This window comes from Artibeus jamaicensis, unplaced genomic scaffold, assembly GCF_021234435.1.
Source record: "Artibeus jamaicensis isolate MK-2021 breed Jamaican fruit bat unplaced genomic scaffold, CSHL_Jam_final contig_233, whole genome shotgun sequence".
Classification (NCBI taxonomy): Eukaryota; Metazoa; Chordata; class Mammalia; order Chiroptera; family Phyllostomidae; genus Artibeus; species Artibeus jamaicensis.
The window spans coordinates 55,423,265-55,447,732 of NW_026521486.1; the positions used below are offsets into that span (position 1 = coordinate 55,423,265).

A 24,468-nucleotide genomic window follows, 5' to 3' on the forward strand; every position below is an offset into this window, starting at 1 on the left:
AATAGGCCCTGGCTGCTGTAGCTCAGTGGATTGAGCATGGGTTTATGAACCAAAGGGTTGCTGGTTCAATTCCCAGTTAGGGCACATGCCTGCGTTGCAGGCTGGGTCCTCAGTTGGGGGTAGGTAAGAGCAACCACACATTGATGTTTCTCTCTTTCTTTTTCTCCTTCTCTTCCCCTCTCTCTAAAAATAAATGAAATCTTTAAAACAATAAATAAAATATTTTTAAAATCTCACTCTGACAAATATCAATATGTACAGGATCTTAGAGCCATAAATGGTGTTGTCCATGACATTCATCCTACTGTGCCCAGCCCTGATACTTTGCTGACCATGGTGCCCTGGTTTAGCAAAGCGCTTTCAGTCCTAGACTTGAAGGATGCCTTTTTCTGCATCCCAGTAGAACTGTTCCACATGACAACGGACCATCGTTCACTTCAGAGGTGTCTCAGCAGATGAGACGGGCACTACAAACACAATGGAAATTACATGCGTCTTGGAGACCTCAATCTACAGGAAAGACTGAGAAAATGAATCACACAATAAAGATGACCCTGGCAAAAATATGCCAGGAAACACATTTGAAATGGGACCAAGCATTCCCTATTGCTTTGCTCCGAATTAGGGTAGCACCCAGAAGTGGGCTCAGAGTAAGCCCTTCTGAAATAGTTTATGGGAAACCCTTCCAAATCTTTGTTTTAAGAATGCCCCCCTTTAGCTTTAGAGTGTGGGCCAAAATTTAAACAGTATGTACAATATTTAAGGCAAACACTAACATTTTAAAATATTTTATTTATTTATTTTTAGAGAGAGGGAAAAAGAGGGAGAGAAACATCAATGCGTGGTTGCCTCTTGTATGCCCCCCACTGGGGACCTAGCCTGCAACCCAGGCATGTGCCCTGACTGGGAACTGAACTGGCAACTCTGGTTTGCAGCCCCTGCTTAATCCACTGAGCTATACCAGCCAGGGCTCAAACACTAACATTTTGGCACAAAGTTTGCTCATTGCAGGTCCATCATCCATCTGACAAGCCCTTATGCTTGCTCCAACCAGGAGACCGAGTCTCACTAAAGACCTGGAAGACTCAAGGTCCTGAACAGCAGTTAGCTGAGTAATGTACCAGCCCCTATGGTGTTCTGCTGGCAGCACACTCATCTCTAAAGCTCATGGGAATCAGGCGTTGGATCCACCACACATGGATAAAGTGGGCACCACCTGAGGAAGACTCCGCCCCTGCTGCTGTGGTTGATTCTGAAAGGCAAAGATGAGGACCTGCACTCATGAAGGAGATTTAAAATTCCTCTTTCAGAAAGGGTCAGCAGCTCCCCATGCTAAGTGACAAAGTTCCTTTTATTTTATTTCAATTTATTTTATTTTCCCTTCTTTCTTTTGACACAATAAAGATTTGACAAGGAATAAGACCAAAGAGCCTGTGTTTCAAGAAGTCAGGGAATGTGTTTGCAAATCCAAGGACTTTTAGCTGTCTGGTACAGACTTAGAGTATGATCCTTTCCCTTGTTAAAAGGACAGCATTGAACATGAGTTATGCTACTGAAGGTGTGAAGGTTTGTGAAGGCTGTAGAAGAGTATACAGAATGCATAGGGCATGGAAGGCAGTGTTAAAGGACAAGGGTTGCAAGTGAGTTTTTTCTTAAGATGAATGGATAGGAAAGTTTGCGAAAGTTATACAAAGGTTTACAGAAGGTTTGTGAAGGCTGTAGAAGTTTGTGAAAGTTTTAAATTTAAGAAGAAATTGTATGGATTTAGTAGTGGAAGGCATAAAGCATGGAGATGCAATTTTGGTGGATATTGGAAGGACAATGATTTTCCCTTTTTGCTTTATATTTTTCTCTCTGCTAGAATTTGGCATTCTTTTTAAAAATATATTTTATTAATTGTGTTATTACACTTGTCTCATTTTTTTCTCCCAAAGGAAAATTTTTCCCCTTCACCCTGTACCTGCCTCCCACCTTCCCCCACCTTAGTTCATGTCCATGCATCATGCATGTAAGTTCGTTGGCTTCTCCATTTCCCATACTATTCTTAACCTCCCCCTATTTTGCACCTACCATTTATGCTACTTATTCCCTGTACCTTTTCCCCCTTCCCCCACAACCTGCTGATAATCCTCCATGTGATCTTTATTTCTGTGAATCTGTTTCTGTTCTAGTTGTTTGCTTAGTTTGTTTTTGTTTAATTTTTTCAAGATTTTATTTATTTTTTTAGAGAGAGGGGAACGGAAGGAAAAAGAGACAAAGAGAAATATCAATGCGTGGTTGCCTCTCACATGCCCCCTACTGGGGACCTGGCCCACAGCCCTAGGCATGTGCCCTGATTGGGAATTGAACTGGTGACCCTTTGGTACACAGGCTGGTGCTCAATCCACTGAGCTATACCAGCTAGGGGCTGTTTTTATTTTTTGATAGTTACGAGTTTGTTGTCATTTTGCTGTTTGTATTTTTTTTAAGATTTTATTTATCTTTAGAGGGGAAGGGAAGGAGAGAGGGAGAGAAACATTGATATATGGTTGCCTTTTGTGCATACCCTGCTGGAAACTGGCCTGCAGGGAAATGGCCTGCAACCCAGGCATGTGCCCTGACTGGGAATCGAACTGCAACTGTCTGGTTCCCAGGCCCGCGTTCAATCCACTGAGCTACACCAGCCAGGGCTACTGCTGTTTGTATTTTTGATCTTCATCTTCTTCTTAGAGAAGTCCCTTTAACATTTCGTATAATAAGGGCTTGGTGAGGATGAACTCCTTTAACTTGACCTTATCTGGGAAGCACTTCATCTGCCCTTCCATTCCAAATGATAGCTTTGTTGGATAGAGCAATCTTGGATGTAGTTCCTTGCCTTCCATGACTTGGAATACTTATTTCCAGCTGCTTCTCGCCTTCAAGGTTTCTTTTGAGAATTACTGATCAAAAAAACCTAATATACTATTATACTCAAACACCCCCCCCCCCCCCCCCCCCCCCCCCCCCCCCCCCCATCCTCATCCCAGCTGATAGTCTTATGAGAACTCCTTTGTAGGTAATTATCTCCTTTTCTCTTCCTGCTTTTAAGATTCTCTCCTGGGTGGAAATGGGAGGGGGGTGGGGAGCACTGGGGGTGGGGTGGGCTGGATTGGGAGTATAAGACAGGAAACTGTACTTGAACAATAATTAAATTAAAATAATAAAAAACTAAAAATTTTAAAAAAGATTCTCTCCTTATCTTTACTCTTGGGTAATGTAATTGTGATGTGCCTTGGTGTGTGCTTCCTTGGGCCCACTTCTTTGGGACTTTCTGAGCTTCCTGGACTTTCTAGAAGTCTATTTCTTTTGACAGTTTGGGGAAGTTCTCCTTCATTATTTGTTCAAATAAATTTTCAATTTCTTGTTCTTCTTATTCTCCTTATGGCATCCCTACGATTCAGATGTTGGAATGTATAAAGTTGTCCTGGAGGTTCCTAAGCCTGTCCTCATTTTTTGAATTCCTGTTTCTTCATTCTGTTCTGGTTGAATGTTCATTTCTTCCTTCTGCTGATAGCCATTGATTTGAGTCCTGGTTTCCTTCTCTTCACTGTTGGTTTCCTGTAAATTTTCCTGAATTTCACTTTTGATAGCCTGCACTTTTTTCTCTATTTTGCTTTTAAAAAAATATTTTATTTAGCCCTGGCTGATGTGGCTCAGTGGATTGAGCTCCAGCCTGAGAACAAAAGGGTCGCTGGTTTGATTCCCAGTCAGGGTACATGCCTGGGTTGCAGGCTGGGTCCCCAGCGTGGGGCATATGAGAGGCAACCACACATTAATGTTTCTCTCCCTCTCCCTCTAAAAATAAATAAATAAATAAATAAATAAAATATTTTTATTAAGTAATATTTTATTTATTAATTTTTGGACAGAGGGGTTGGGGGAGAGAGGGAGAGAAATATCAATGTGTGGTCAGCTCTTGCATGCCCCCTACTGGAGACCTGGCCTGCAACCCAGGCATGTTCCCTGACTGGGAATCGAACCAGTGACCCCTTGCTTCACTGGCCTGCACTCAATCCACTGAGCCATACTGGCCAGGGCTATTTTGCAACCATATTCAACCATTTCTGTGAGCAGCCTGATTGCCAGTGTTTTGAACTCTGCATCTGAAAGGTTGGCTCTCTCTTCATCGCTTAGTTGTATTTTTTCTGGAGCTTTTATCTATTCTTTCATTTGGGCCCTATTTTTTTGTCTTGGTGCATTGGGGCAATCTATGTCTGCATTGTGGAGCTGGGATACAATTGTGGAGCAAATCTATGTCTGCATTGTGGAGCTGGGCAATCTATGTCTGCATTGTGGAGCTGGGAGAGGGATACAAAAGGGAACAATGCTGCTTACTGGGCTCTCTGCCAGCTTTCAGTCACTTCCCCTGCTACCCACCATGAAATTGGGCCCTTCCGGTGCTGACTTCTGGGTGGGTGGGTTTGTGTACATTCTAGGACTCTGTGGGTCTCTCCAATGAACTCTCCAGTGAGGCTTGGAGTCTCTCCCACCACCTCAACTCCCACAGGTGATTTCAGTCAGAGGTTTTGAGGCTTTAGTTCCCTGCACTGGAACCCTGGGTAGTGCAGTCTGTCTCACTCCCCAGTTGTTTCTCCCCGTTTGTCCTCATGCAAATGTGGGACAGCCTGGTCCACCAGCTGCCACCTTGCCAGGTCCACCAGCTGACACTGTGCTGCAAATCCTCTCCACCTGGCTGCCCATCTCCACCCCTCCTACCAGTCTGGATGAATGTTTCTTCTTTAACTCTGTGATTGTCAGACTTCCATACAGTTCAATTTTCTGGCAGTTCTGGTTATTTTTTGTTTTTAAATTTCTTGTTGTCCTTCTTTTGGCGTGCAAGGAGACAAAGTGTATCTATTTACACCTCCATCTCCTGTTGGGATCAGAATTTGGCATTTTTAACGAGTGAGTAATGGCATAAAGTTTCTTTGCATAAATCCAATGAGACCAGTTTCTAATTATGATTTTATTAACCAAATCTTTAACTGGAATATTATGTCTGAAGGAGGCATGTCTGTACTTTGGGTGTCACCAGAAAGCCTTGAGGAACTGATATTGACTTTCAAAGCTAAAGAAAGCCCCCTGGAGAAGGGGACTGGTACCTTGTTTGGTTGTATAGTTCACTGCAGTCTTTCTAGGTAGGGAGTGAAAATTATTTCCCTGAAAGATGGCAAGGAACAAACTTTAAGACATGTTGGTCCTGGCTGGTGTAGCTCAGTGGATTGAGTGCAGGCCTGCGAACCAAAGCATCGCTGGTTCGATTCCCAGTCAGGGCACATGCCTGGCTTGCAGGCCATATTCCCAGTATGGGGTGTGCTAGAGGCAACCACACATTGATGTTTCACTCTGTCTCTTTTTCCCTCCCTTCCCCATCTCTCTAAAATAAATAAATAAATAAAATCTTTTTTTTAAAAAAAGACATGTTGGGAACCCCAAGGACTTGAGGAATACAAGTACTGCAAGCAAAGCTTGATGGTAGGTGTGTGGCCCGGCTTCTGTGCCCTGAAGGGCTGACTAAAAAGCTCCACCTACAGGTTCCTTGTATAAGTTCCAGCAAAGCAGATTTATATGATTAATTGCTATTCTTATTGTGTTTGTGCAAATAATTAGCCAAAATTTTAAAGTGGACTTAATGCAGTCTCTTTGATGACAATGAGGGTGATCTTAGGGAGAGGGAGTCATATTTCAAAGAAAATCACAATGTCTAGTTGTGAATATTGGGCTCTAATACAGCTGACTGTCTTCAAAGTTTTGCTTTCACTTGGAAGCTGAACTGGTTTCTGTATATGCCATTCAGATTTTCTGTCAGCACCTGATGACATTACCAGAGATGTTGGATTGACAAGCAAGAAGAATTTATCAAATCACCACTGTTTAATAATCATTGTAGCAAAGGCTTTGCAACTGGACCTCTTCTTCCTTTTTTTTTTAAACATTTTTTATTGTTACTCAAGTCCAGTTTTCTGCCTTTTCCCCTGACCCTGGACCTCTTCTCAAATGACTGTCTTGAGGACTCAGAGACTGGCTTATGATTTTTCATGTGAATCCATCTTTATGTTCTTTCTCTGTTTTCCTTCCTCCTTCCTTCCATCCTTCTTGCTAAATGTGTCACTTCTAGAACACAACAAAATGCCAACATGCCCAGAAATGCCATCCTTTGGACACTGCACGTGCTGCTTCCCAGGGACAGACAGCTGACCTGGACTTTGCAAGATCCTTCTTCCTCATGTAAAGTCTTCCCTCCATTCCAGATGCCCTCCCCCCTTTTGTTAAAATTTTTTGGCCCTGGCTGGTGTGGCTCAATGGATTGAGTGCTGGCCTGCAAACTTAAAGGTCACTAGTTCAATTCCCAGTCAGGGCACATGCCTGGTTGCAGGCCAGGTCCCCAATTGGGGACGTGTGAGGATGTGCAACAAGCAACCAACCAATGTCTCTCTTGCACATTGAGGTTTCTCTCTCTCTCCCTTCCTCTCTCTAAAAATCGGTTAAAAACATACACTTGAGTGAGGATTTACAAAAATAGAATTACCATATAACCCAACAATTCTATTTCTGGGTGTATACAGTTCCCAGAGGAAGTGAAATCAAGGTCTCGAAGATGTATTTGTGCACACACACTCATAGCAGCATTATTTACAATAGCTTAAATGTGGAAACAACCCAAGTAGCCACTGGATGGGGAGTGGATACACAAAATGTGGCTTATACATGCAGTGGGATATTATTCAGTTTTCAATAGAAAAGGGAATCCTGAAATATGCTACAACACGAATAAACTTTGAGGCCATTATGCTAAGTGAAATCCAGTCACAAAAAGACAAATACTATAGCAGAGTAGACAGAATCAGAAAGACGAAAAGTGTAATGATTGCTGCCAGGGCCTGGGGGGAGGGGTAATTGGGAATTACTGTCTAACGGGTGCAGAGGTCCAGGTCTAGAGGACGAGAAGCCTTCACAGGGTGCGTGGTGGTGATGGTGGCAAAACAGTACGAAGTCATTTAACGCACAAAACTGCCCACTCACAGTGGTTAAGAAGGTAAAGTTTATATGTGTGTATATATAAAAGGAAAAAGTAAATTGTTTGCCTATATACCAGCAATGAACAAGTAGAATTTGAAATAAAAAAATACAGTATCATTTACCTTACTACCCACCAAAATGAAATACTTGGGTATAAATGCAACAAAATGTGTATAATATTTTTTGATAAAAACTATAAAACTGATGAAAAATCAATGAAAAATTAAATAAACAGAGAATCTATGCTCACGGATAAGAAGATTTGATATTGTCAAGGTGCTAGTTCTTCCCATGTAACTTAAAACCTATTCAAGTATAACCTTCATAGACAATGTCACACTAATAAATTTAATAAAAAGAAAAATAGGATGTTAGTTCCTCCCAACTTGATCTATAGATTCAACACAACTCCAGTCAAATTACCATCAAGTTACTTTGTGGATATTGACAAATTTATACTAAAGTGTATATGGAGAGACAAAAGACACAAAATAGCCAACACAGTGGTCGAAGAGAAGAACAAAGTCAGGGGACTGATACTGTTTGACTTCTAGACTTCCTATAAAGCTACAGTAATTTTAAAAACTAGTGCTACTGGTGAGATGACAGACACACAGATTAATGGAAAAAATATAAAGCCCAGAAAGACCAACATAAATACAGTCAACTGATCTCTGACCAAGGAGAAAAGGCAGTATAATGAAGAACATAGGATCTTTAAAACATACGGTGATGGAACAGCTGGATGTCCACATACCAAAAAAAAAAAACCCAAACCTAGACACAGTCATTATACCCTTCATCAACGCTAAACTTAAAAAGGATTGTGGACTTAAGAGTAAAATGCAAAACTATAAAACTTCTAAAAGTAACATAGGAAAATGTCTAGATAACTTTGGGTATGACAATAACTTTTTATTTATTATTATTATTATTTTATCCTCACCAGAGGATTTTTTTTTATTGCTTTTAGAGAGAGGAAGGGAGGAAGGAAAGGAGAGACAGAAACACTGATTCAAGAAAGAAGCATAAATCAGTTGCCTCCCATAAGTGCCTGGTCCTCGGGTCACATGCACCCAGACCAGGAGTCATAGGCACCAGGACCAGGGATTGTACGTGCCTGGGCCAGAGTCCAAAACTGCAACCTAGGCATGTGCCCTGATCAGGAAACAAACTCTCAACAATTGGTTTATGGAACAGCGCTCTAGGGTGACAGTAACTTTTTATTTTATTTATTTTTTTAAAATATATTTTATTGATTATGCCGTTACAGTTGTTCTATTCCCCCCTTCATTCCCCTCCACCCTGCACCCCCCTCCCCCACTATTCCCCCCTTTAGTTTATGAACATGTGTCTCAAGTCCTTTAGATTCTATATTTCCCATACTAATCTTGCCCCCCCCATCTATTTTCTACCTACTGTCTATGCTACTTATTTTCTGTATCTTCTCCCCCCTTCTCCTCCTCCCACTCCCCTGTTGCTAACCCTTCATGTGATCTTCATTTCTATGGTTCTGCTCCTGATCTAGCTGTCCTCTTAGTTTGCTTTTGTTTTAGTTGTGGTTCTTAATAACTGTGAGTTTGCTGTCCTTTCACTGTTCATCTTTTTTATCTTCTTTTTCTTAGGTAAGTCCCTTTAACATTTCATATAATAAGGGCTTGGTGATAATGAACTCCTTGAACTTGATCTTATCTGAGAAGCACTTTATCTGCCCTTCCATTCTAAATGAAAGCTTTGCTGGATAGAGCAATCTTGGTTGTAGGTCTTTGGATTTCATGACTTGGAATACTTCTTTCCAGCCCCTTCTTGCCTGTAAGGTCTCTTTTGAGAAATCAGCTGACAGTCTGATGGGAACTCCTTTGTAGGTGACTGTCCCCTTAGCTCTTGCTGCTTCTAGGATTCTCTTCTTCATTTTAATCTTGGCTAATATAATTATGATGTGCCTTGGTGTGTTCCTTCTTGGGTCCAACTTCTTTGGGACTCTCTTAGCTTCCTGGATTTCCTGGAAGTCTATTGCTTTTGCCAGATTGGGGAAGTTCTCTATTATTTGTTCAAATAAGTTTTCAATTTGTTGCTGTTCCTCTTCCCCTTCTGGTACGCCTATAATTCAGATGTTGGAATGTTTAAAGATGTCCTGGAGGTTCCTAAGCCTCTCCTCATTTTTTTAAATTCTTGTTTCTTCATTCTTTTCTGGTTGGTCATTTTTTTCTTCCTTCTGGTCCACTCCCTTGATTTGAGTCCCAGTTTCCTTTCCATTACTATTGGTTTCCTGTGCATTTCCCTAGTTGAAACTAATTTCAGTTAGTTTAGCCTTCATATGTTCCTCTAATTTGTGACTAAAATGAACCAGTTCTGTGAGCATCCTGATCACCAGTGTTTTGAACTGTACATCTGAAAGTTTGGCTATTTCTTTGTTGCTTAGAGTTATGGGCTCTGGGGCTTTGAGTTCTTCTTGAGCCATAATGTTTTGGTCTGTTTGTGCCTGTTACATATGAGGAGCAGAGCCTTAGGTGTTCACCAGGGTGGGGCCACCCAGGTCACTGTATGTGGGGGCGGGGTCAGAGAAGGACAGTAGCGGTCCCCTCTGCTGCTTCCCACTGCTGGGGCCTGCACGGTTCATCTCACTGCTCGCTCCTTCGCTGTTTTATCTGCATGTGAATGTGTGTTGGTCTGCCCTCAGTGTGTCTGCCCGCTGCTACTTTACACCTGGAATCTGCCCACGGCAGCCCGCGCGCCTGGGTCTGTCCGGTGGATCTTTCCTGCCTGACCTTGCTGTGCTGCTGGCTCTGCCCCGCTTACCGGTTTGGCTGAAGAGTTCGTTGTTGTCAGACTTCTGTATAGTTCAATTTTCTGTGGTTTGGCTGTGTTTTTGTTGCTAAAACTTTTTTGTCTTTAAACTTGGTTGTGCGAGGAGGCACAGTGTTTCCACCTACACCTCTATCTTGGCAGAAGTCCAACAGTAACTTTTTAGATAACAACACCAAGGACACCATAAAAGAAATAATTAATACTTTGGATTTTATTAAAATTTAGAATTTCTGTTACGTGCAACACACTGTCAAGAGAATGAGAGTACAAGCCACAGACTGGGAGAGAAATCTGCAAAAGACATTTCTGTTAAAAGAATGTTATCCAAAGTATACAAAGAACTCTTAAATTGAACAATAAGAAGAGAAACAACTCAACTAAAAATTTATAAAAAGACCTGAACACACACCTTACCAAAGAAGATATACAGATGGCAAATAAGCAAATGATAAGGTGCTTCACATCATATGTCATCAGGGAATTGCAAATTAAAACCATGAGATACCACCACACACCTATGAGAATGGCCACAGTCCAGAACACTGACACCACCAGATGCCAGTGTGGAACAACAGGAACTCTTATTCATTGCTGGTGGGGATGCAAAACAGTACAAACACTTTGGAAGAGTTTGACAGATTCTTGCAGAACTGAACATACCCTTACCGTACAATCCAGCAATTGCACTTTTTGGTATTTACTCAAGTGAATTGCCAAATTCTGTGCACAGTCCTGGCCAGGTAGCTCAGTTTGCTGGAGCGCCATCCTGACATGCCAAGGTTGCAGGTTCGATCCCTGGTCAGGACACCTGTGGAATCAACCAGTGACTGCATAGGTAAGTGGAATAACAATGTTTCTGTTTCTCTGTCTCTCTCTCTCTCTCAAAAATCAATCAATAAAAAAAAATCTGTGCATAGATAAACCTTCACATGAATGTTTATAGAAGCTTAAGTCACAATTACCTGTGACTTAACAATTACCTTCATGTCAAATCTGTGAAGTAAACAAGATGTCCTTCTGTAGAGGAATGGATAAATAAACTGCGGTGCATCCAGACAACATAATGTTATTGAGAGCCACAAAAAGGAATGAGCCATCAAGCCACGAAAAGACATGAGGAACTTTAAGTGCCTATTAGTAAGTGAAAGATGCCAATCTGAAAAGGCTACTTACCGTATGATTCCAACTATATGATATTGTAGAAAAGGCCAAACTATGAAAATAATTTTGAAAAAATTAGTTTGCCTGGAGTTGGGGGTGGGGGAGGAAGGGATGATGAGACAGATTACAGAATATTTAGGGCAGCGAATCTGTTCTGTATGATACTATAAATAGTAAATGTCATTATACATTTATGAGCGTTTGCAGAATGTACAACACCAAGAGTGAACACTGGTGTAAACTGCGGACTTTGGCTGATAGTGATGTGTCAATGTAGGCTCATTGATTATGATTAGTGTACCTCTCTGGTGTGGGGTGGGTAGAGGAGGTTGTGCATGTGTGAGAACAGGGGTTGTGTGGGAACTCTTTGTACTTTATGCTCAATTTCTCTGTGAACCTAACACTGCTATAAAAAATAAAGCCTCTTTGAAAGAAAAAACGCCATCTGGTTTTCAGAACACCAGCCCCAACATCACAGCAATGTATAGAACAGCGGACTTGAAGCTGACACAGTTGTAATCACGCAGAAACCTTATTTTCTTTAATCTGGCCTTTTATTTTGATTCTTTCCCTTTGATTCAAACTGGCCTTACCGAGCTCCCTGACTCACTTACCTCACTCTCCTTTGCTTTAATATTAGACCCTCAGGACAATAAGGTTCTGGTCGGCCCTTAGTAGTCTTAGAAACAAGGTCCTGGGTCCACTGACTATTGAGACAGAGTGTTCTTTTTCTGTTTTTTTAAAATGCTTTATTGAAAAATTTTAAAGATTTTTTAAAATTTATTTTTAGAGAGAGCAGAATGGAGGGAGAAATAAAGGAAGAGCAGCATCGATCGGGTGCCTCTTGCACACCTCCAACTGGGGACCTGGGCTGCAACCCAGGCCTGTGCCCAGACCAGGAATCTAACAAACAGGTGCCCTTTTGGTTTTCAGGCTGACACTCAATCCATTGAGCCACACAAGTCAAGGTGAAACAAAGGTTTCAATCAAACTAAACATAATATCTTAGCCTCGGGTTAGCTCTAGACTCAGGAATGTGGAACAATCCCACAGAACAAATCCTTGTGAAATTGTAACTGAGAAAACAGAGGTTCGGCTGCCTCAACATAAGCCAAACCCATGAGGCAGGTGCTGGTGCGAAAGCAAAGAGGTTTTATTCAAGTGCCAGTAACTTGGGAGAATGGTGGCCTCCCACCTCAAAAACTATCTCCTATTCCTGCTCAAGCCCCCATCCTTATAGGGATAGAGAGGGTAGGGTGGGTTTTTGTGTTTTTTTTTGTATCCAATTACCTTGTCAACTTTTGGTGCACTCAGGGCCCTATCCATTCATGTTTCTACTTTTCGGCTTCCTCCTCATGGAAACCTCCCTTTGCAGCCATCTTGGCCAGTGGGGGGAACTCCCTGCATGCTGAACACCTCTGCTAACAAAACTGGGCAGAACAACTTGTGGCAGACATCAGGACCAAATGCCGTGGTCAGTTACCCCCAACCCTAGCACCAGCTAATCAATCAGTAGAGACCATCACCCTAATTCTGCTAGTCATCATGATTAATCATTTTCCCCATTTCCTGGAACCACTGGGGAGCCAGGTCTTGGAGCATGAGCTCCTGCGACTCTGGGCTTGGCACTGTTTCCTTAATGAATCCTTGCTTTCTGGGCTGCGGATTCCTGCTTGTGTCTCATGGGACTTTGATGCATGCAGGCATATGGACCCTTTTAGTCTGGTAACATAGTTTGATAATCAGCACACTCTTCTTACAAACAATACAAGAAACCTAGGGAAATTTAACTTTATTCATCAGCCTCCCAATGTACATGTTATTGTTTTGGTGTGTTTTAATTCTATCTTAACAGGTAAATTTTACAAGATATTAAAGTAGTATTGTTTTTTACTGTCAGTGATCATGTAGAATTTTTACCTATTCTCCACTTCATTTTTTGAAGGTAATCTGTTTCTATGGCTGTTTTTAATCTGCATGTGGTAAAATTTGCATGTGGTAAAAATTTACATGCAGTGAAATGCATGGGCTTTATGTGGGTGGAGGTTGATGAGTTTTGACAAAGATGTACACCATATAACCCTACTCTGGATGCTTCTAAGATCTGCTGTTTTTTAATATGTTAGTTTCATTGTGATATGTCTACGTGTAGGCTTCTTGACATCTATTCTGCTTGAAATTTGTTGGGCTTCTTGATTCTGTGGGTTTGTGTTTTTCATTAGTTCTAGAGAAACTGTTGAAACAGTAATCTGTAAGCTAACTGTAATCTTCAGTTGCTTCAGTTGCTCTTAGTTTTCCCAGAACTCCAATTAGTTTAATTTCTCACTTTACTCTCCATATGTCTTATTTTTCTCTTTCATATTCTCTTTGTTACTCAGTATTTAATTCTGGATACTCTCTTTTAATTTATTTTCAAGTTCGTTATTCCTATCTTCAGTTAAATCTAAACTACTCTGAGGGTTTTTTTTTATTTTAAAGATTTTTATTTATTTTTAGAGAGAGGAAAAACGTTGATCTGTTGCTTCTCACATGCACCCCCACCAGGCACAGAACCAAAACCCAGGCATGTACCCCAGCCCAGAATCGAACTAGTAATTTTTTGCTTTGTGGGACAACACCCAGCCAACCCAGCCACACTGGTCAGGGCTCTTTGAGTTTTTTAAAATAATATTTATGTGGAAGTTTTCAAATACAATAGAAAGGAAAGCATAATGAATCTCCATGTACTTATCACCTTGTTTCTCCATACCCCTCCCACTTCTCCCAGACTCCCACAGAATCATTTTAATGCAAATGCCAGCTATTCTACCATATCGTTGGTAGATACTATGTATCTCAAAGAGATAAGGGCTGTTCTTTTTAACAACATATAATAATACTATTATTACATCTGGAAACTTGAACATAATAATACTACAATTACATCTAGCAAAATTAACCATGATACCTTTTTTTTTAACTCGGCAAATATTTATTAAACAACTACTCAACTACAGGGGCAAGGGGTAGAACAATGAGTTGGAAGGATGTAACCCTGCCCTCACCGGGGGCAGGGTTGGCGAAGGCCGGCGACGAACCAGGTGGCGGCCCGCGCTGCAGGCGCTCCTCTGCCGACGCTCGGTCCTAGTGTTCTCCGTCCTTTTGCACAGCAGCGGCTCCGTTTTCCTTTGGTAATAAAACAACGATATCTTAAGTCATATCGTATCCAGCCAGTCTCCAAATGTCCCTACTGACCCACAAAAGTATTTTGTTTTTCAGTTAGAGTTAACATTCAATAATATTTCATATCCGCTTCAGATGTTGCAGCACAGTGGTGAGACAATCATACAGTGCACAACGCGATCCCCCCATAATTCAAGTACCCACCCGGCACCGCACAGAGTTACTGCAGGCCGCTGCCCGCCCTCCCTGCAGTGCGGCCTGAGGAGCGGTTGGGGTCCTGCCGAGGCCGCTCGGGTGGAAGCTGCACCGCAGCTGCAGTCGCAGCCGCTGACCCCGCCCACCCGCCCCGGAGCGGCTCGGCCTCCGTGGCGCTGGCGCCCCCTCCTGGCGCCCCCTCCGCCTGCCGGGTGGTTCGCTCTCGCTTCTGGAGGGAGGAGAAGGGGCGGACGCTCCTGGGGCTGCAGTTCCCGGGTGAGACCACCTGCGTCAGTGTCATCGCGTCGGGCCTGTTCAGCGAGGACACAGTCCCCACGGTGGGCTTCCACAGGAGGAAAGCGACTAAAGGGAACGTCACAGCAGAGATCTGGGACCTAGGAAGCCAGCCCCATCCCCTCCTTTACAGGAGGGGAGCGTTGGAGCGGTGCTGCCAGGGCGTCCACGCCGTCATTTGCAAGATAGATGCTGCAGATCGCGAAAAGATAAACCACAGTTACAGGGAATTCCGGTGCTAGCCCTTGGAAGCAAGAGACATCATCCTAACGCCTTGGATGAGAAACAACTCGTTGAGAAAACGAACCTGTCTGCTATTTCGGATAGAGAAATCTGCTGCTCTTCAACTGCTTGCAAAGAAAAGTGTGATATAGATATCACACTTCGTTGGCTTATTCAACATTCAAAATCTAGAAGAAGCTGAAAAGCATCTCCTGAAGTCTTCCAGTCCTTCCTCGCCATAATCCTAGACTTACTGTCCGTTCCTCTGAAGTACTTCCCAGAATACGGTCCTTCCTAAACCCAAGAAATTGCCTCTTTCAGAGTTTATTTCTCATGTGCACTGCTGAAGATGGGTGTCTCTAATCCTTCATAAAGACCAGCTAGAGTTGTCGCATAAAGTCAGCACATGCACAAAGGCTTCTTGTACACACTTGTCTTACACAGTGTGCAGAGCTTTTTTTTTTTTTTTTTTGTAAACATACTTCTGACCATCTTAAATCAAAAAAGTTCATATTTCTGTTCTGGTCTTTCTGGGTCAGATTTTTATATTGGTTTTTGGTTAATGTCTATGATGTTTCACTATAGAGTCTATAGCTTAATACTGGTACTGCCCTGATACAACGTGGAGTTTCTAGTGCCAAACAGGATTTAGAAAAACCTTTAGCTGAGTGTGTGGGATATAAACATCAATTTTCCATCACCCACCAATGTGTGTGAGATGTCTGATTACACCTGAGGAATTTTCAAAATGACCTCGAGGCATAGGCAGAGGCACCAGATCAGAGTTGTTTGTTCTTTATATGGCTGCGATCTTATGTGATGGGGTTTTAAAACTTTCTGCTTTCTGAGACTTCCTCATCGCCAGAGAGCAGCCAGGGACATGAGGGGGAACTAAGTAAGGCATGCTGTTTTATATCTGTCCAGAACATTACTCCTCTATTTTTCTCCTTCCTTCCTTCCTTCCTTCCTTCCTTCCTTCCTTCCTTCCTTCCTTCCTTCCTTCCTTCCTTCCTTCCTTCCTTCCTTCCTTCCTTCCTTCCTTCCTTCCTTTCTTCCTTCCTCTCTTTCTTTTTTTCTTTTTGTTTAACACACTTTTTTAAGGGTTTGGGAACTGAAGAATTCCTCAAAAGTTTTCATTAATTTAGAGCATTCCAGCCAATACAATAAAACATGTTAGGAAAAAAAGAAGTCATTACAATATTATTGATTATGTTCTCTAAGCTGAACTTTACACCCTGTGACTATTTGGTAACTACCAATTCATATTTCTTAATCACGTCACCATTTTTTCACCCAGTCCCCTGACTCTACCATCAATCATCAGTGTGTTTTCTGTATCTGTGACTCAGTTTCTATTTTGTATGTTTACTTTGTTCTTTAGATTCTGTGTATGAGTGAAATCACATGGTATTTGTCTTTGTCAGACTTATTTCACTTAGCTTAATATCATGTAGGTAGGTCCATCCATGTTGTCACAAATGGTAAGATTTCATTCTTTTTATGGTGGGTAATATTCCATTGTATCAATTGCCACAACTTTTTTTATCCACTCTTCTATTGGTGGGCATGTGGGTTGCTTCCATATTTGGGCTATCGAAATAACACTGAAATGAATATAGGGGTGCACATATCTTCCTAAATTAGGATTTGGAGTTTTTTCAGATATATACCCAGAAGTGGAATTTCTGGGTTCATAAAAATCTTATTATAGATGGTTTGATTCAGAATCCAAACAGACCTATGCATTGCATTTGGCTGATGTGTTTCTTAGATCTCTTTCAATCTTCAACCGTTCTCATCTCCCCTTTTTTCTTGCAATGTATTTGTTGAAGAAGCAGGGGCATTTAATCCTGTTTTGTTCCTGATTGCATCAAACTCACATTCTGATGATACCACTTAAATATTCTCCTATTTCTCATATTTCCTGGAAAACTGGCAATTATATTTAAAGTTCTGTATTTTTGACAAGACTACTTCATAGATAGTGCTCTGTATTTCCTACTGTATATGCCATCATGAACAGACTGTCTGGTTGTTCTTCTTTTCATGATGTTAAGTTTTATCGGCGTGTGTACATAGCATCAGCTTAATTCACCTATTAAGCCTCTTAACTAATGCTTCTGACAGTCATTGCTGACTGTTCCCTAGATCATTAGGGCTGTAAAATGATCACAGTATGTCATTCCTTCTGCACTTATTAACTGGGATTCTTCTATGAAGAATAATTGCTTCTTAAACTATTTAGTTTATCCATTCAGTTTTTAACTTAAAACTTTATACTTTTATTATTAGAACCTCTATTTTAAAGATGTTGGGTCATCTGTATACTTTTCTGTTTTCAACTTTCTCTTATTCAAGTATGGTAAGCATACTTATTTTATAATGTGTCAGATAATTACAGGATCTAAAGTATTTGAGGCTCGGTTTCTGCTGTTGCTTCTTCTGGTTCTCATTTATAGTATATTATCTTTTTTGTGTTTAGCCATTTTTATCATGAGCTACTAACTTTCTTTGGAAACTGATTTGTAGTTCTTTGGTTCCTAGGATGAAAGGACATGTTTCCAGAGTGGATTTGTGTTTGCTTCTGCCAAGTGCCTAGGGCATTATACTCTCCTCCTTGGAACCACTTAAATCTAAATTTATAGCTTGAGTTTTATTTAATCACCCAAATGTGAAATTGGACTGCAAATTTCTTTTAAAGCTTACTTGTGGTCACAAATTCCCCTGTTCCATTTTGAGCCAAGGGATGCTTTCTTGCAGTTCCCTGGAGGTGGAGAGCTGGGGGCAGCTTCACTACAGGGAGGATCTTCTCTCAGACTCACCACTTCAAGTGGGCCTTCTGTCCCTTCTTTTAAGGGCAAAAAAAAAAAGCACAAGAACAAAGCTTAATTCTGAAATTTTGTAAATGCCCTCTAAGCAAAGGAGGCTACAATGTTTCAAATCTCTGTAGGTTTCTGACTTCATTCAGATTCAGGCCTGTTAATTCCTTACTATCTTGTTAGCTTTACCATGTTTTTAAGCTTTTCTAGAACAAACTATTACTTTCATTGGAATTTGTCTTCTCCCTCGTTCCTTAGCTTTCTAGATATTTATCATTAATAGAGCCCCAAACTCTCCTTTGGCTATACAAATCTCTTCTCAATCAATTCAAATGCATTAGGTATTCTGTCAACTTTACTTCTTGAAGAAATCACTCCCAAATCCTCTGAAGGGCTCCAATCTTGAAGAACTGATCTCTAGTCCTGCCCTATAATTTGGAATCTCCCTTCACCATTGCCCTTGGGATACCTTTTGTTTTTCTTTTATGCTGGATCTTCTGTTTCTTGGGTTCCATACTGTTCTCTTTATTGACTTGTCTTGGTGTAATAAATCCTTTCCTATCTTTCTGAAAAACTGTGCCTGTAATGTCAATATTTTTGAGACCTTATATATCCAAAATTGTCTATATGTTGGACTTAAAATTAACCCAGTTTGGCCAAATATAGATTTTTAGGCTAGCACTAATTTTCTTCTAAAATTTGAAGGCATTTCTTCATTGTCTTCTACTTTACAGTGTTGATGAATTGACAAGCCTCACACTGTTCTGATTTTTTGACCCTCGCAATTTGTTCTTTCTCTCTGGAAACCTGGAATTATTTCTGCATCCAGTGTTCTGATTGTCTGTAATGACGTGTCTTGATATGGCCCTAATATGTTCTGCCTGATACTATGCCCTTTTAATTTAGAGACTCAGTTCTTCATTTCAGGGGAATACTTTGAAAGAATTTTTTTGATTATTCTTCCCTCTGATTCTCTGTTCTCTTTCTGAAAGTCATTATTCAGATGTTTGACCTTCTGGACAGGTTCTCTAATTTTTATTAACTTTCTCCTAAAGTAGAGCAAATTTGATCTTCAACTTTATCTTACAGTCTTTCTGCTGAATTTTTATTTCTGATATCATGGTTCTGAGTTCCAAGAGCTCTTTTTGCTTATCTGGATAATAGTTACTTTTTAAATAGCTTCCTGTTGTTATTTTATGGATACACTGTATTATCTCTCTGAGGAGATTTACGATGGATTTTTGTTTTATTTTTAAAGTTTTTTTCTCCCTTATAATTGTTGTTTTGCCTAAATTTCTTTCTTATTTCTTGCTTGTTTTGCTTTTTTGTCCTCAAATGTCTAATGATCCTTGACTGTCTGCTACTATTTAAGAATGAGGACATTAAAAAGTTTATTGGAAAGACTGTGTGACGGCTCGGCGTGTAGGCCAAGGGTTTACTGTAATCGTAGGATTCCTTTATCTGTTTCGTTAAGAGAACCCCCATGACAGTACCTTTGGGATTTCTTTTTTTAGGCTGTCATATTCCCCAGAAAGGTTTTCCAAAGATTTGAAAATCTTGTTTACTTTCGTTTGGGAATCAATTTCCCAGATTTGCTAAACCAGTTACCATTATTTCACTTGTTTGTTGGCTTTTAAAATGTTGCTGCTGTTGTCGCGTTTCCCTCGCTTTGTTCTTATACGGCCTGGAGGATAATTCGTGCATTCGTCCTCCTCTCTGGTCTTTAATGGAAGTCCTGTTGTTATTAATAATTTATCGCAGGAGGACAACATATTATACACAGAATCGTGTAGAAAGGTTTTGACACAATTACCAGATGACTCTAAAATTGTATGTATATATGAAAAGAGAAATGCTTTTTTGTAATAGTATGGCAACAAGCAGTATTTTTCAGAGGTATTGCGTGACCCCCCCCCCCCATTGGCGTCAATCCCCCGCACTGTGGGGGCCCAGATACAATTGTAAGAAACGACTAAAAAAGTCGTAAGAAGAGATGTAGGTGACAGCTGTGCGAGGACCGAATAAAACTGCTTGAAAAGGCCCAGAGCACACACCGTGCCTCTTTGGAACTCGGGGAGGGTGGGAGGAAGTCTGATCTCGTCAACGATTGGTTGACGTTTAGGACTAATCACACATAGCAAGTGGTTTTGTACACGCACTAACCCACCTCCCGGTGGGCTTCAGGGCCACGTTTACAAATGAGAGCAGGGGACGTGAGAGGGACAGGACATCTAACCAATGAAACTTTGGGGTGTTAATAGACGTGGTGAGGCCGCTGCCAGGTTTCGGGCGGAAGAAATTCTCGATAAGAAGGGAAGCGAAAGATGGCGGCAGAACTGCTGCTGTCCAGGCTGTTGGGGCTGCTGTTTTTGGGGCTCCTGTTACCCGCAGCTCTGACTGGCGGTGTTGGGAGCCTGAATCTGGAGGAGCTGAGTGAGATGCGTTATGGGATCGAGATCCTTCCGTTGCCTGTTATGGGAGGGCAGGTGAGGAGGCGTAGAGCAGGCGAGGGTCCTTGGTGAGGCGGAGAAAAGTAGAAGAAGGGCAGCTATGGAGTCGGTGGCGGGAGCCTAAGGAGAATCGGAAAGAATAGGTAGGGTTTTACAGTGTCCCCTGAGGGTCACAGACTGAGACCCCATTCCCTTGGGGTCAGGGAATGGGAGGGCGGGGCTTCCCGCTGTCAGCTTTGGTCCTAGTTCCTGATCGAAACACCCTCAGACTTCGTCCCTATAGAGAAGTGATAGTGCCTAACACAGCTGGAGGACTTGTGGCTCATTCTGTCTTGACTGGGCTTCGCCCCAGGATCCAAAGAGGGATCTCATTGTTCTTCCTGACCCAGCCTTTCTTCGCCTCCCTGTCCCCTGACTCTCCCTCCCTTCTTTCCCAGAGCCAAGCTTCCGACGTGGTGATTGTCTCCTCTAAGTACAAGCAGCGCTATGAATGTCGCCTGCCAGCTGGAGCCATTCATTTTCAGCGTGAAAGGGAGGAGGAGACACCTGCTTACCAGGGACCTGGAATCCCTGAGCTGCTGAGCCCAATGAAAGATGCTCCTTGCCTGCTGAAGGTGAAGGGAACTGGGATGGTTGAGATGAGGGCTTGGTAACTAGCTGTCTGTCCGAGAACCAGGGTGTCAGTGAGTAAGATGAGATGGGGAGGACCTGTCAGAGTTAAGAAGACCACTGGAGGAGTAGACACGTTGTAGAGACAGGAAAGAAGCCAAGAATCTTGCAACCACTGGTGACACTTTGCTAAATGTAGAGGAGGGTTAGAATAGATTTCAGAATTAGGGTTAAGCCAAGATTGAGGTGACTAAAGAGGGTCAGTGTGGCATAAGAGGGGGACACCGCTAGAGAAGTCTTTCTTCTCTAGGAGAGTTACCAGTAAGGTTATCTGCTGTCCCTATCACTCGGCCCCAGTATCCTATTTTGTTTTCATCATCTGAAGTTATCTCATTAACTCAATCATCAGTTTATTTATTTTGGTCTGAGTCCCAGCACTAGACTGTAAGTCCACGAAGTCAGAGAGTTTCTCTTGTTCAAAGCTGTGTCCCCAGTGCCTAGAATAGCACGAGAAATGATGTAGGAGTTCAGTTTACATATTATGTCTCCTGGGTCTGAATACTTCAAGAATACCATGATTTCTTACCTTTATGGGGAGCAAAAAAATTTTTTTAAATTTTTTAAAAAGGAGGCATAGAAAGCCCACTGGTGGAAAACAGACTTTAGAGGTATCTCTCTCAGTCACAGAGTCAAACAGCCCTCTCTCCTCTCTGAGAATCCGGCGGATTTTGTGCGGAAGCAGAGGGAGATGAGAAGTAGAGGAGGGGTTCCGTGTCCTGGAGCCAGCAGAGACTGTAGTTCTAAGAAGAGACACCTGCACTTCCATCCTCATGATTTTCTTTTAATTGTCAGACCAAGGACTGGTGGACGTATGAATTCTGTTACGGACGCCACATCCAGCAGTACCACATGGAAGGTGACTCATGCCTACATTTTTCCTAAGCCCTCAGCAACCTGTCATAGAAGTGACCTGCCTCCCCTAACCCCTTCCCTCCTAGTTGTCTTAAAGGCAATAACTGTGATTCACTGTGGTTTCTCTTGCAGATTCAGAGATCAAAGGTGAAGTGCTCTATCTTGGCTACTACCAATCGGCCTTCGACTGGGATGATGAAACAGCCAAGGTGGCAGGAGTGTGGGGCCGGGAGAGAAAGGGTTGCTGACTGCAGACTCAGAGTCCTGACAAGAAGGGGAGGGTCGGGATTAGCTACATCTTTCTTGGGGCCTGGTGGCCATTATTCCTCCTTGCTCTGTTTCTCATGCCCCATCTCTCCTGCCCGATGTCCCTCTCCAGGCCTCCAAGCAGCATCGCCTGAAACGCTACCATAGCCAGACCTATGGCAACGGGTCCAAGTGCGACCTCAATGGGAGGCCCCGGGAAGCTGAAGTTCGGGTGAGTCTTGAAAGAGGGAAGTTGATACTTCCTCAGTGACAATTCAGATTCTAATGGAGGAGGGCAAGGTTGCATTTTATACTTAAGAGGGTCTCTCCCAGGCCCTAAAAGCTGAGTTTAAGACATATTTCCAGCTACCAGCTCTGTGTAATTGCCTGGAGATTCTGGAACACTTCTAATCAACATTTCCCAAATCCCCTCCAAACCCTGAGTGTCATCATTGATGGTTCTTTTTCCTTCTCTGTCCTCCTTCATGTAACAACTCTTCAGTGAGGTTGTGCTGGTGTAGCTATTGGGCTCTGCTCTAGGGATACAGAGCGGCAGCATGCAGCCCTTGCCCTCACGGAATGCATGGTCTAGAGACGCAGATAGATGTTAGCAAAAGAATCCCAGAAATGAGCCTGTGGTTACACATGGAGGAAGGATATGAAGAAAAGGAGTTGAGTTACTCAGAGTAAATTCTGAAGCCCATTCATTCTATTCTAGATTTCTCTCACAACTCCCCTCTTCTTTCCTATGCTTTGTACCTTCATCTCTCACGTTACTGCCAACAGCCTCCAAACACGTGTTCTAGATCTAGTGGTCCTCAGTGGGTTTGGGCAGGCAGGCAGATGCATGGTGGGAAAAGTTCCTTAGGTGACCCTAATGCGCATTCATATACACACCGGTAGAGACCCACATGGTACAATAATTATCTTTCTGTAATACAGATTTGCACATGCAATTGTGTGCTGGTCAATGTTGAATAGCCACATTACCAGGGTGTAGGGTAAATGGGGTAAAGAGGGGAACCCTGATTTATAATGCTTGCCATACCCATTGTATAAATATCCCTACCATGGCTAAACTCATGCTATTACCATAATGCCAACTGTCTGGCGACATTCCTGAAAATTTCCCGGTAGGCTCTTGTGGACTGTTGTGAGCTAGACCAAACACACCACTATAAGCATGTGTCACTCCTCTGCCCAGACCAGAAAACCTTTGATGGTTCTTCCTTATTTAAAGGGTAAATTCCAAATATTTCCACCCAGACCAATGTGGTAGCAGTGGAGGTGATGGAAAGCAGGTGGATTCTGAATGTATTTTGAAGGAAGAGCCAATAAGATTTGTTGATAGATTGGATGTGGGGTGGAGTCAAGTATGACTCCAGGATTCTTAGCTTCAGCAACTAGAAGAATGGAATTGTCTCGGAGTAACGTGGGGAGGAGCGGGTTTGGGGGAGCAAACTAGCTTGGTTTGTGCACACAAAGGCCAAGATGCCTATTGGACATCCCAGTGGTGATTATCCAGTTGGTAGTTGGCTCTGATCTTCTGGAGTCCAGGGATGAGGCCTGGCCTGGAGATAAAAATACTCAATATGTTTCCTTCCTACTGGCCTTTTTTCTGTCCTTGAACCAGCAGATCTCATTATTCCCTCCACCTAGAGCTATCTTCCCGCAGGTATTTGAATACCCGCCTTCATCCTCTCATTCAGCTTATATGATACTGCCACAGGAAGACCTGATGTAGACACACAGACACACCTGCACGCACATGCTCACCCTTCTGTCCCCATCCTGGTAAACTCCTTCAGTGTTTTATACTCTTCAAAGCACAGATCATTTCCTGAAATCATCTTCTTTGTTTGAATTTAATCTCTCTCTCTGTCTACCAGCCCCACTACCAGAATAAGCTCCAGGGAGGCAAGGACAATGTCCATCTTATATTCTGATGTATTTTCATGCATGAAACAGTGCCTAGCATCAAGTAGATGCCCAGAAATTACTCACTGAATGAAAGAGATGAATGATAAGCCAGTTCAAATGTCACCTATTTTTGTGTCCTTTCTTGACTAACTCAGAAAGTTAGTTGTGTTCCTTCAGCACTTCATGTACACGCATCCACATCACATGTATCCTTGTCTTAGTCTGTTTGGGGTGCTGGAACAAAAATGCCACAGACCGGGTAGCTTACAAACAGCAGAAATTTATTTCTCACAGTTCTGGAAGCTGGAAGTCAGAGATCAGAGTGCTAGTGTGGTCAGGTGAGGGTCCTCTTCCAAGCCACAGACTTCTTGTATCTTTACATGGTAGGAGGGGTTAGTGGGTTCTGTGGGAACTCCTGTAAGAACACTAATCCCATTCATGAGGGCTCTGTTCTCATGAACTAATCACCCCCCAAGCCTCCACCTCCTAATATCACACTGGGCATTAGGATTTCAACATAGAAATTTGGAGGGGACACAAACATTCAGACCATAGCAGCTCACGAACATCCACATGTATAATCCATTGTAGCACTTCATTGTATTCTCATTATTTCCTTATTTCTTTGTAGC

The 24,468-nt window shown here is 42.3% G+C and overlaps 1 protein-coding gene and 1 pseudogene across 4 annotated transcripts in view; both read left to right on the plus strand.

The window, feature by feature from the left end:
* Positions 1–14,540: 14,540 nt before the first annotated feature.
* LOC119041370 (ADP-ribosylation factor-like protein 8B) lies at positions 14,541–15,082 on the plus strand (annotated as a pseudogene).
* A 4,897-nt stretch (positions 15,083–19,979) lies between these two features.
* Positions 19,980–24,468, plus strand: part of OS9 (OS9 endoplasmic reticulum lectin) — a 30,019-nt gene continuing 25,530 nt past the window's right edge. For 3 of the 4 annotated variants that reach the window (XM_053661883.1, XM_053661884.1, XM_053661886.1), the window contains exons 1-5: positions 19,980–20,185; positions 20,587–20,763; positions 21,611–21,674; positions 21,803–21,879; positions 22,050–22,148. In XM_053661883.1, coding sequence (XP_053517858.1) covers positions 20,024–20,185; positions 20,587–20,763; positions 21,611–21,674; positions 21,803–21,879; positions 22,050–22,148 — 579 coding nt within the window. In that variant the 5' untranslated portion in view covers positions 19,980–20,023. The remainder of the gene's footprint in view (positions 20,186–20,586; positions 20,764–21,610; positions 21,675–21,802; positions 21,880–22,049; positions 22,149–24,468) is intronic. The other variant, XM_053661885.1, reaches the window with a different exon arrangement.